We start from the raw sequence: 13,597 nt of genomic DNA, 5'->3' as shown, positions 1-13,597 counted from the left end.
GCCGCGCCTCCCTTTAAACGCTCTCCCGCTCTCCTATTGGTCAGCTTCGTACGATGCACGTCCTCGATTGGTCCACCGCCTCAGGCCCCGCCCGAACAGGAAACGATTCGAACAACTTCCGGCAATCGGGCCTTGCCGGGGGGCGGCCGCGCAGGTGCCTCCCCGCAGGGTGAGGCCAACCCAAGGCCGCAAAACAGGAGGTTTTACCTTGAAAAGCACATCCAGCCGTGCCGCCTATCGCGAAAAACACCGGCTGGGGAAAGTTTGGGTAGTTAAAAGCCGTCTGGCGCCGGCACTTCTCACCAAGGGCACCCGGCCCAAGGGGCGCGTCTGGTGGCTTTGGTTCTAAACTGCACACAGGAGTTGGGGGAGGGCCGTCAGTCAGTCACCCAGCAACGAGCTAACGAGGCAGTTTAGCCCTGAGATTCAGGAGCTTCAACTCCACAGGAGCTGCCTAAACTGACAGAAAAGTCTGGTTACAACTATTCTGCAGTCTCTCCAAACTGGCATTATGCGTTTACTCACGTATGCACAAGTTAATATTTCACTATCATAAGGGCAGTTTTCCTGAATTCCTAAGTTGCAGCTGGTTCTGTGTAACAACATATTTAACTAGCTAAATGTTGATCCTTCACTGAGAATTTGTTGTTCTCAGGCAGTAGCTGTAGGAACACAGATCAAGACTCACACAAAGGCAAAACAAAGCATAAGGAAGAAAACCACACACTTGTGTAAGAAACAGATTTTGAATGATACCAGTCTAACATTTTATTTATTGCATACAAAAGGATTTCTTTTGACAATGGAATTTTATATGAAAAGTAATTTGATGCATACTGTTGAGAATCTTATCTTCAAAGTCAAAGATGCTGCAGAAAACTTAAGGCAATGCATCTAAGCATATAAAGCACAGTAAGTGGTGGAAATTTTCAGAAATCAAACGCCTGTTCTTTTTCCTTTCCTTAAATTACAGTTAAGTCACAACTTTCTGGAACAGAAATAGGCTGCAGCTTTATTAGCCCCTGCAATAGCACGTAAGATCAGAACACTGATTCCTGGCAAATACCTAAGTGTTCAACATCACATTACAATGTTACGCATACATTTAAAAGCAAGACAGTATCAGTAGCAGTTATAAAACAAGTCAATTCATGGACCACTAAAATACCTCTAGTACCAGGCACCCCAATCAGGCCCATAAAAGATTTCCTAAAAAAAAAAAAAATAAGAAATCCCCCAAACCTGTGCTTCTTTGTCCTGTAAGGAAGCCAAAATAGATTCTACCACATACCCAGGGTCTCCGTTATTTCAGAGGTCCTGGGTTTTTTTTGTCCCATGTCTCTCAAGTACCTTCTTGGAAATGTTTAGAAGTGAGTATCATCAGACTTCAAGCATCAGTGGTCAACTAACTTTCTTCCTATTCCAGCTGTCACTGAAGGACAGAAAGTCTCTGCTCAGTCCTTCCAATTACTTTTATTCATTTTTACCAAGACAGCTCCAGCTTCATACTCACTCTCAGTTTTTCCTACAGCCATAATGTTCATGAAGCTTTAGCATAAAACCATGTCAGGTTTTGAAGCAGTCAAATCATGTGTTGCCTCTCTCCCATATCCCGTCGTACAAGCACAAAGTGGTTTTAAGTTCAGTTTTAGCAATGCAATTAAGCTTGAAAACATCCATTTATCACACATGGCTGGAATAAAATTTCCGTCCGCTTAAAGCCTCAGTGCCAGAGGTGTTAAGTTTGTTGCCAGCAATAGACACTGCACTGGCAAATGCTACTCCTAACAGATTAAAAAAAAAATATATATATATATATAAAAGGGAAGCAGCTTTAACCAGACAAAACCAGGCATCAAATTAATTAAGGTAATATTTATAAATGGATCACTTTTTTTAGTGTAAACATAACAGTTCATCTTCTAGGTTTACTGTAAACCATTGTACACTTAATCTGATTATGAAAGACAAAGACAAGAGAAACTGAAGGTATTTATTATTCAATCCACTTACAAAGCATGTGGCTTAATGCAAGCTTATTGACATGTTCATATATGATCCCCGAGGAACATCTTTTCCAAAGTGACAGAAATACTGTCTCAATGTTTTTTCGCATTTGCATTTTGCAATGTTAAATAAACTATAATCTATCATATGTGAAAGAATGTTGATGAGTAACTTGAATCCTGATGTGGATTAAAACCTCCTCCAAAGGCGAAGTGTTAGTACATTATAACTTAATTCTATATACTATATTATGCAGCAAATCTTAACTATAGAAAATATTTCAATCAGTGATGGACTGTTGGTAATTTATAAAGAGGGAATCTATGATCAAGGCAAAAACTAGGTAACCACAGAATTTGTGTCTCATTTTCTACAGAAATTTACAGGCTTTCAATTTACTAATGAAAAATAAAACAAGAGACAAGTGGATTTAGCTAACTTTATTAACTTTAAAACTAATAAAAATCCCAAGACAAGCCTGGAATCCTTAGAAGTTCTATGAATGCATGAATATCTGCCAACCTTCCCCCTCCCCACCCCCCACCCAAAAAAAAAAACCCAAACCACCAAAAAACAAAACCCCTGCAGCTCTAAGTCCTTATAGAATGGTTTTATATTTTAAAAAACCACCAAAAACAAAACAAAAAACACAAACCAAAAAAAAACCCTCAATGTGCGCAGATACTTCAACTTAAGTTAGCAGAAGACCAAACAGATTCTAAGCTCTCTTTCCCTTTCCCTAATAATTCTTTTAATCTGCAAGTATCTACAATCCAGCTAACTGAAATCAACATTTAGTGTTCACTAGAGCTGTTTCACAGCAGCAAATATTTAAGTTAGGGATTCAAATTTCTAGACATAGGAAGAAAATGATAAATACAATCTGAACAGCAGTCTAAATGTTTAATATTGACATTCAAATATATCTGCATTGTGCTGAAATTTTATAAACGAACACAAAAATCTGAACAGACAAAAAACTCTGGTGATGAGTAAGTATGCTATATGTATCAGTCAAACTGAATATAGTTCATATTCTGTTCCCAGCATTAAGGATGTTATTTGACTCAGAACTGATATTGTAAATATACAGCAGCCATTTTTCCTAATTAAGGAATGTCTCAATACATAATATTATCCTTTTCTAGATGATCTTTATACATTTAAACTAAAATATATGATCGATTAAATTAAGGAATCCGAGGTTAGTAATGAGTGAAATCATACTTTCAAAGCTCGATACTATGTAAAACAAACCAAAAGAGAACACACAACTCTACTTACTAAAGCAGCTAATCTTGCCTGCAAGTTTGGGGTCACAAAGCCCATAATATGTGCAAACAAATGCAATACAAGGAACCATGCAAAAATACAGTAATGAATTAAAAGGAAAAAAATGTAAGACCTAAAAAAAATTTTTATAAATACACTGAAACTCAACTGTCTTCTACATAAACTGTAGGTCTAGCATTAGTTGTACCATATAGCAGAGCCAGCACTCTAGGTTCAATGCTTCCAAATCTGCGCAGGTAAGTCATGCCATCTTTGGTTGACTGCAGTACCAGGAAGGATGAGAGGGAGCGAGAGGGAGGACAAGAGTTCTGGAAAGCGCTGTCAACTTTCGCTAGGCAGTTGAGCCTCAATGTCCACTCTGCAAATGGGGCACTTCTTGTTAGTAATCAACCACTGATCTACACATACTTGGTGGAAAAGGTGCATACATGGAAGGCGCCTGTCATCAGAACAGAAAAACATTTGTGTTAATAAAGCATTTCCATAAACATACCCATTGGAAAAATGGTAATGTGGGTTTTGCTATTGAACTGTCTATTCTTTTTGCACGTTCATGTTTTTCCACAAGTTTCACTAGCCTTTCCAGTTGAACCTGCATTTTTTTGTCTAGTTGCAAGAAGCGATGGATATGGGTAATGAAGTCAAGCATCAGCTAGCTTCTGCTGTATTACACTGATTTAAGCCTGCTCTAGCTTAAGTAGCATTACTGCAGAAAAACTAAAATTGACAGTCTCGATTAACTCAGCGTATCATCTTGGGCTCATGTTCCAAGACAGACAGTCAACTTACGGAAGACCAGAAACTTCCACCCAAAGACAATACAGACTGAACAACGTGTCTTTGCGATCGCAACTCATTTTACTTATTGGTTCAATGACAGACAGTCTTCAATTGTAACTGTTAACCTAGGGAGTAGTGCACCATATTCAAGTATGGTCTCAAAGCCACAACATTAACTTTATATTCTGATATTCAGTGGTACTATTTACCTGACATCTTCACCTTCCTCCAATATAGACAAACAGATGGTACACTTTTCCTCTGTGTCTTCTTCTGTTCCTTCCTCGCCATCTTGTTTGCAGTGCAGTTTCCTCTGTGAGAACCAATCAGTTGTTACCTTATTAGTAGAGATGACATTATTGACAAACTGAGTAAAATCTGTTTTTAATACATATTCAACACACACTACTTCGAAAACATTTCATAATATTTATTCAGATGTATTTGAACCAAAAGGAATCAAGAACTAGCACTTGAAGCAAAATCACAGGACATTTCAGACTTATTTAACTAGTAATTACAAAAGTCTCCTGGACTGTGAACATATACATTTCATATTGTTGCAACCAGTCCTTTTACTTGTGGTTTATGTATAAAAATCTCAATTTCATTCACGAAGAGGAAAAAAAATAAAAATCCTTTCAAGCCTAGTATCTTCAGTTACTTTTTATCAAGTGTGAAAGAGCACTATGTAAATGTGGATGGGATTCTATATTATGGTATAATAAACTCCAACCGAGAGACAACTTCAGTTGCCAAAAGTTTGTACCAGATTCAAAACTTCCAAGTGTCCCACAGTCTTCCTAATGTGACCAGAGTAAAGGTTAAGATGATACATACCAAGCAGGTAAGCACTGTGAACAATTCATTGCAAAGATAGTCTCACTTTATTTGATGAGTTCTCACTGAAGTCTGTTGACAATTTAGCTATTACCAACAGTTATTTCATTGCTCACAAGGCTATTCCTAACTGCTGGACAAGTTATTTAATCATATCAAAACACTGTTGTTTATCACATTACAGGAGCTCTTTATCAAGGGACAAAATTTTTAATTTTAGTTGTGAAAGAAGTGGCATTGTAAGCTTTGCTTACAATCCTTGAAATTGCAAGATACAGAAAACATACGCTCTTTGAAGTTGGCATTTCTGCAGATTTAAGCTAAATGTAAACGTTATTACATTTTCAAAGAAATATTACAGGCAGCCACAACTTGAGAAATCCTCACCTTTTTGTATTTATGTGGATACGTGCATCTTTCTATAGTTCCCTGTGTTGCTCCACGATTAACGTTGCCTAATCGTTCCTCCAAGTGAATCAGCTCCTAAAAAATTATCAAGGAATAAACAGTATAAGAACTGTTATTTCAGCTACCTTCAGTAAGTATTAGTTTTGTTCTAACCCTTTTACAGAAAGACAAACTCTCAATTCCCAACTTCTTCAGATTCAGGCAAAGCAAAAAAGAGTATGTTGTATGGGAGAAGTGATAGGTTTCTGTAGAAAAACCCATACAACACTGCCTGGTATTTTAAGTTATACGGAAACACTATTTTACTACTAAAAAAAAATAATAAATTGTTTGTCAGCTAGGAATGGTTATCAGTATGTTCACACATACTTGCATGTCTAATGAGGAAAATGCAATTAAAATGCACTATGTAAATACTTGTAAATACTCTCTAACAGTCATTAAGGCTTAGAAGAAAAAAGAAAGTTGCTTAAGTTGAAATACAATGACTAATTTATTTTTCTCCAGCAATGAGTTTATCAGAACCATGAGATGTCACTGAAGATGTTTTCAGTGGACTAGGTCATTAACTCTCTGCATCTGATATCCTTTATTTTCTCTCTTTTTTTTTTTTCCTTTTTTTTCCCCCTCTCCTTCCCCCAGTTTCAGTTCCTGCACTACATAAACAGGACAGCAGCATTAAAGCTGCCAAGTCACACCCTCACTAGGAGGATCGTGGCACAGTTACTCAGAGACAGCACGACCTTTTACCAGCATATCATGTGAATAATCCATCCTACGAACTAGGCTGGTGGGCAGAGCAAGATGTACTGGGAGTTAATAACTACCTACACCAACATTGTCCAGGGCACCTTTTATTGACCAACTTTTCAATGTGCTTTTTTTATCCCAGTTCACGATAGTGAAGTCATTCTATAAATAAAGTGTATTTTCTTTATGATTCTTTTACATCTATATATAGTACTAGCTCTACCATACACCCTCCCCATATTCCCTCATGACACATTTTGACATATATCTAGTTTTATTCTATTACAAACCTCAAAATTGCCCCTGAAAGGGCCTCTGAATGATGTTCCATCCAATCCCGATGAAATGTAACGGATGTGAGGGTAGCCCGCCATGTCTGGTACCTATTCAAACAGCAGATGTTAAGTTAAACCTATTCAGAACAGTTTCAGTATTTTACTGTTCACTTTGTAAAATTTAAGATCCTTTTGCTTTTACTGAATGACTTATTATTTATACTCCTCAGCTTGAGCATACAATTCCAACTGACAGCATAAGCACCACCACTCCGAGCTCTCTAAACATAACCAGAAGCAAAACAAAAGTGAGACTAGATCCTCTGTTATAATCTCTGCACATCTGCATTACATATTGCTTGGCCTCACTGCAAGTCTCAAAATCTCAACCTACTTTGTATAAACCGCCATAAATATCTACCTATTTTTATAAACAAAACACCTAAAAGCGTGCATAGAGTTACGAAAAGGACTTGCTATAGATTCTCAAATGTAAGTTTTTGGTACCACAGAGGAAACAAGGCTAATACTTAATCTGTAAAAAACAGCCAATATCCTTATCTTACCCAAAACAACCGAACATCTTCAGACACACTTCAAATTTAGAGGCAGATAAAAAAAAAGTAACACTCAAAACTCCCATCTAAAGTCACAGGCAACTCTACATACACACCATATTCAAGCATCCACTGACTTCCTTGCGCATTAAGAGATACAAGCAGCAAACAAAATACCAGCATCCAGTGAAACACCCTACAGGCACTTCAAGCACCAGCATTTTTCATACAGGAAAGCAGAAAGGTAGTTAAAATACTAAGGGCCACCTGCACAGCAGGGCTTCTGTGTTCTACTTTTACCCCCTCAAGATGAGCGAATAATGGTATTGACTTTTTGTCAGAACCATACCAGCAGCACTTTTTAATGAACAGGTGAAAAAAACACCCCAAACGATCAGCAGATTCAGTTTACTTAATCATGTAGAGTGCGTCGATACGAGCACTGTAAGCAGCAGCTCATTTGGAAATAACAGTAAGTATTTGAGAAGTACTAGTACTATCTTCCTTTCTGTGCTATCAGCTGGTAACGTCTCTGTGCTGCATGTGACAGCTCAAAATTCATCTCATGAGGCTGTCAACAAGTCAGATATCCCAGATATTATTCATGAAGTCAGGTACTCCTGTGTGGCTTTTCTTATTTCCAGCAGACACTTCTAAGATTAACATATATAAGAGCGTAAAAATGAATTAATGCACTGGGAGAAAGCATAGGCCTAGACAAAGTAACTCACATAACATAGCAGACCAATATACTACCTTTCTATGTTTTCCAAATCCAGTCTGGTAACTAAAAGCTGACAGGGATAGAAAAATATTTCTCTGCCCTAAATATTTTTTTTTCAGAAAAGAAAAACAGAACCTGATTATTTTAAAGCAGTTTACATGGTGCTTGTCAAATGATGACCATGTAGTGCCAATACAAGCCGCCAATACAAGCCACAAATACAGCCACAATATTAGCATTAGATTTTTACAAACCAGAGTACTAGAAACTGAAGATTTAACTTCCAGAATACTAATACAGGAGGTGCCTCTCTCATAAGCAGCCTAAATATCTGTTGGTCTGGTACTAATCAGAGCTGGAGATGGAAAACAAGCAAGACAGGATGACTTCTGCAAACTTCAACAGCACATCAATTTAAAGATCTAAGTTGTTATGCAGTATGTAGAATGTATTTACAAAGATTATATACTAACACATGAATTCAATATGATGGCAAATACAGAATTGTATATCACAAGATAGGTATATTCATCTACATGCCCAAACTTTTCATGTAAGATCTGTTGGTGTCACGGGTCTTACTGTTTGACAATATAAGCTGCAGCTGTAACAAAGGAATTTCGGAGAGTGCATTAAAAATACGATAATTTGGAAAAATTATATTGTAAGATATCTGTCTCAAATAATCAGCAGTTTATGATCCATTCTCCGTTTAAGCATGTAATTCTACTTTGTCCTCCAATTACAGAAAACACATTTAAAGAACTAGGTCACTCATCCACACTATGAACATATTTGTTGTCACAGGTTTTTGCTAGGCATAGGCCTGGTTGGCATCATTTGGAAGTTTCCATTGCCTGTGAATCTATTGCCTTCACTCAGAGGAAAGGAAACTGCCGGTAAAACCTTCCCCAAGCTTCAGGAGTGACCTTCACTGCTCAGTTTTTTTGATTCACCAGGACTCGAAAACAGTCTGTTGTAAAACAATGGATCTGATAGTGCAGATCACTACAGGAGCTGTAAAGTTACAGGTGTTTTGCTGCAATGCATTAATTACAGTTCCAACTGCCTCAAAGGTCAGAGTTTCCATGCACCCAGCCAGGTATCTCATTTGGAAAAAAATTCTGCTACTGGAGACTACCTATTTAAGAAACCTACTAAATTTAACACTACAAAACCAACAAAGAATTTTACACCACAACAAACTACTGAACTTAGACACCAGAAATACTGAGTGGGAATACATAAATGAAATACATTTTCATGCTAATAAGCGGGCCTTCATATTATCCTGATGGGGAATGGCATAACTACTCTGCAAAATTATCTGAACATACATTATGTACAGGCTCTTCTATAAAATATTGTGAGAGCACAACTTACATTTCTGGCCAAGCAAAGCACTGTATTTCAAAAAAACCATCTCTGTAAGAAAAAAACAGCTCCTTTGCACCTGCAGTAAAAGCAAGTCTGCTAACATAGCAAGATTTTAACTAATTACATTTGTGACTACAAGCTGGAGGAAAGATAGGCAAGAGAGAACTATCAATAATTCCCAACCAAGACCAGTCTAACCAAAATCCCTTTGATAGCTTCAAATGCAAGGAGAAGATTTCAGCTCTCTTGAAATATCTTCACACACAAAAGGAATTATGCTTTCAGTAAGTTTTCATATTCAACGTAAGAGAAAAGGAAAAGCTTAAAGCTAATGAAGAAAACAAAGAGTTAAAGGTAATGCCAGCCTGCATTAAGTACTTGTGTATGGTTCTTCTGGATACAGTGAAATCATGCTATATATTTCAAAGCAACACGCTCTGGACCTGCGAATTCCAGTATAATAGTTTGCCAAGAACTGTTTGTTTCCCACAGAACAAATATCAACCATTTCTTGTTTTGCACTTTGTATCGACGCTTCCCACTACCACAAAAATTTGCAACAGCTAAAAAATTCAAGGCTAAGTCTGAACCATTATACAACACAAACATTCTGAAACAATTTAAAATAGCTAATCTGCAGGAAAGATTTTCTTCCTTGCTACCTTCCTTTAAACACCTTCCATCTTTCCAGGATCTTTTTGCCTTTCAGTTGTCACAGACACTGAAGAGATTCTTCCATTGTACAGTACTACTTATCTTGTCCATCCCAGCCTTTTATTCAATGGTTCACATTAAGTATGATCTTCATACATATTAAAACAAATCCAAACAATAAGCTTATCCAGTTAACCACTGAGGTCCACATCAATACTCAAAAAGGAGTAAAGCTGATCAATTAAAAATCTTAAGAAGCCAAATTCAAACAAGGGAAATTTGCAGTTTTCATAGAGACACACTGTGCAAAGGAACAACTAATGTGTGCTGCATAGCTAAAACCTAACTGTTTCTGTGTCTGAGTGGAACATAAAATCAGCACTCTTCAAGCCTATATTCTACAAAAAACTGAAGAACAGTAATTCAAGTTTATATTAAGAAAAAAGTATCAGCTGCATTACAAAAGTCCATTTTCTTATTTGAAAAATGCAGTTAAATTTGATGCAGCTAATCAAGGCTATTTCAAATCTGAAGTCCACCTTGAACTACTGTTGCTACATTAAGTTACAGCCTTAGCTAAGCGTTCAGATATTTTACGGGAAGTTTGTTAGCTTTTTTTTGTATGGAACAGTTGCATCTCTTAGAGCTGTGATGCCTGTATGACTACACTCTGAGTGATACTACTCTGACCAGCACACATCTACCATAATGTACTGGGACCTACTGGCCTATACCTCAAAATCCCTACCAATTTTTACAACTAAGGGTAAAGATGGCCTTAACCACTCTGAGTCATTCAACAGCAAAAGGAACAAACTAGAAAGGCTCTGAAATCGGAAAAAAAAAGGGGGGGGGACAGCATATGAAAGCTGAATATACAACACCTGAGAGAGGTTAAGTTACCATAAGTTTATTTTCTTTTAGTTATGACCCAGAGATCTCCCTTGGACTGGCAAGCTGCAGTTCAGGCTCACAGTTAAGTTAAGGAGTCTTCTCAAGGCTTGCATCCACCCTATACAGATTTATTACACCACAGCTAGCAAACTGTAAAGTTCAGATAATCACACCCCCCCCCCCCCCCCCCCGAAATTCACAACCAACAGGACGCTATTCAAATTGCAGAAGAAAACGTAATCTAGAGACTGGAACAGCATATCCCAGGAACTTCTCTGATTAACAGGTAGCTGAAACAATTTGAGGGGCATGTAGATAGCCTCCATTATTAGAGATCTGTTTTATAAAACAGAAACTAAAAAAAACCCCAAGCACACTAAAAACACCAAAACCACAAAACAACCCCATAAAACCACCCACCACCAAATCCCAGTACTATGCATAATATGATCTGAAAATTATATTTATGACAGCTACGCATGTTTGAAAAACAAGCTGAATAGAATACTATTTTAGTGGCAGGTCTGTTGCTTAATTTTTAAATAGTCAAAATCCCAGACCCATTGTAATCAGTTATTCATCTGAACAAGAGTAAAAGTATACTAAATTAAAAGGCAGAAAGGGAATACTGCTCACTTCAGGCCTACATTCCATTTAAAATTTAGTTATCAATTTAAAGGTGAAGAGACTTTGTTTTTCTTCTTTGATTATGAAAAGGATAAGATGGAGGGGAGGAGAAAGACAGCCTTCCAGTTTTAACCTTCCACCCCACCCTCCATTAAATAACAAAAAGGAACAAATCAAATTCATAAAAATAACCCTTTCTTTAACAGAGCAGATTTAAAATATAAAGCACTGATTTTTTTTTAAAGTGCCCTAGTAACAAGCTCATATTCAGAGCAAGTTCCTGTTTCAAAGCTGAACTAAATTACCATTTCAAAGTGAACGTCTGCAAACTTTTGAAATTTTTTAGCAAGTAACACGTTATACTCCATTTTTCTAATCCTTTCATATTTTTTGAAGCCTGAAAAATGTTAGAAATATTCTCATCTTTGAAATTACAGGAAGCAACCGATTTTACAGCTAAACATAGCATTCTGGTCATTCAGGTAAATGGATAACATCTGGAAAACATGAGTTTCCTGTTTTCAGCTGGGATAGAGTTAATTTTCTTCCTAGTAGCTGCTGTGTTTTGGATTTAGTATGAGAATAACATTGATAACACATATTGTTTTAGTTGTTGCTAGGTAATGCTTATCTGAAGTCAAGGATTTTTCAGCTTCCCACAGAAGCAGAGAGGGCTCATGGACAGGACGAGCTGGCAAAGGAATATTCCATACCATAGACACCATGCTCACTATAGAAATGGGGGCTGGCCGGGGGGCAGGAATCCAGGCTGGGTAATCGGTCATCGGGTGGTGAGCAATTGTATTGCTTAACTCACTCATTTTGTGTATTCTGTTATCATTGTTATTATTTTCTCTTGCCTTACTGATCTATCAAACTGTCTTTTTCTTAACCCACAAGGTTTCCTTTTTTCTGATTCTTCTCCCTTATCCCCCTGGGGGAGGCAGGCAGGGAGTGAGTGGCTGTGTGGCCCTGGTTGCTGCTTGGGGTTAACCCACGACCGTGAGACACAGGAGAGATGGCAGTATAGAGAAGGGGATCATTTCAGGCTGTCCTCAGGCCAAATTTAGAGACACCTGGAGATTTCTTTTTAGACTTTTCCCCTCCAGATTTCACTACAAACTAGGATGCCTTTTCTCTCCTGAAGCAAAAGAAGAGGAGGAATTCTGCTTGCATATGCGTTACAGCCATAAGCACGGTTTAGCTAGTCAAAATTATAGCTGGCATATAGCTGCATATAGCTGGCATTAAGAAAACGTCACATTGCTTTGAACGCCCATCTCAGCTTATTAAATTACAGAAATTCCCATCCTGTCTGCCTAGATGTGATAACTGGGTGTTGGGCACTCAGAGTCAAAAAGCAAACAGTGCCATAAGAGCAGCCACAGTCACTCAGAGTAAACAGAAATTGAAGTGGCATCTAACAACAAGCACCAGCATCAGCTAAAAACAGAGGAACAGGAAATCCTCTGTTCTCCCGTGTCATTTTTGTCTGATGTTTCATTAGTTACGCCATGCACTGATCTTCAGTTGATTCTTCCTAAAAATGTTCAAGTTCACAGAATGGATATTTGTCCAGAATGGAATACACTGTAAAAATCACTTTGACAGAAGACCTTTCCTCAGCACATACATGGCATTAAAGCAATAACAATGGGAACACAAACTACTGTAAGCCAGGGTCACACTTAAAGTAATTATATTAAATCAAGCAGGGAAGCAGCCTAATCCTTGCCTACACAGATACAAAGGAAGCTCTTTTAACTGTTTTTAATCTAGGATTCCTCGTGAAGCAACATTTAAACAGGTGAAAGTTTCTTCAATCAAGCTAATAGAAAAGGAGATTTTATTTCCTTCACCCTCTATTTGGACTGTCAAACACTAATTATCTCCCCCAACATATCTTTCTTGTTTTGTGTCCCTGAGGATTAAAACTGCAGTCTACATTCCAGCACTGACTAGATGAAGATTAGGTTATCTGCAATCCAATTAAAATCTGAAACTGATATATCAGAGTACTAATGTCATTAAAGCCCAAATAACCCATTATGCCCCTTATGGCCTGGCAGTAGTTTGAAGGGGTTTTAGTACTCCAGAGCAGACAGGAAAAACGCATGCTGCCTATGGGTCAGCAGGCTATTTCAGAAAGCGATTCAAGACAAACAAATTTTTCAGTTGAGCTACTGCATGAGTTGCTTGAAAAGACTTTCCTCCCACCAAATAAAGAAGGGAGAAGATCAACATTTGATACCTGCATCAAGAATCCAGCACAAAAGCCTTGTAAACTGCTATTCAGTACTCTGTACTTACTGAAAGAAAGCACTCCTCATAACACGAACCACTTAGCACAGAGGGACTCTAATCACAATTCAGCCTCTCCTCCCCTGCCTCTATTCCAAAAGTTACAATGA

At 37.7% G+C, this 13,597-nt stretch overlaps 1 protein-coding gene across 6 annotated transcripts in view; it reads right to left on the bottom strand.

The window, feature by feature from the left end:
* Nucleotides 1-1,974: 1,974 nt before the first annotated feature.
* Nucleotides 1,975-13,597, bottom strand: part of RNF111 (ring finger protein 111) — a 52,380-nt gene continuing 40,757 nt past the window's right edge. For 2 of the 6 annotated variants that reach the window (XM_074599796.1, XM_074599794.1), the window contains exons 11-14: nucleotides 6,369-6,461; nucleotides 5,308-5,403; nucleotides 4,290-4,393; nucleotides 1,975-3,739 (exon numbers count right to left, since the gene is read on the bottom strand). In XM_074599796.1, the coding sequence (XP_074455897.1) occupies nucleotides 3,622-3,739; nucleotides 4,290-4,393; nucleotides 5,308-5,403; nucleotides 6,369-6,461 (411 nt within the window). In that variant the 3' untranslated portion in view covers nucleotides 1,975-3,621. Of the gene's footprint in view, nucleotides 3,740-4,289; nucleotides 4,418-5,307; nucleotides 5,404-6,368; nucleotides 6,462-13,597 lie in introns of all 6 variants that reach the window. The other 4 variants (XM_074599795.1, XM_074599793.1, XM_074599798.1 and 1 more) reach the window with 3 other exon arrangements.

The sequence above is a fragment of the Larus michahellis genome, chromosome 9 (assembly GCF_964199755.1).
Source record: "Larus michahellis chromosome 9, bLarMic1.1, whole genome shotgun sequence".
NCBI classification, from domain to species: domain Eukaryota; kingdom Metazoa; phylum Chordata; class Aves; order Charadriiformes; family Laridae; genus Larus; species Larus michahellis.
Note: the sequence above shows the minus strand (reverse complement) of the source record. Positions and strands in the feature narration are given on the sequence as shown.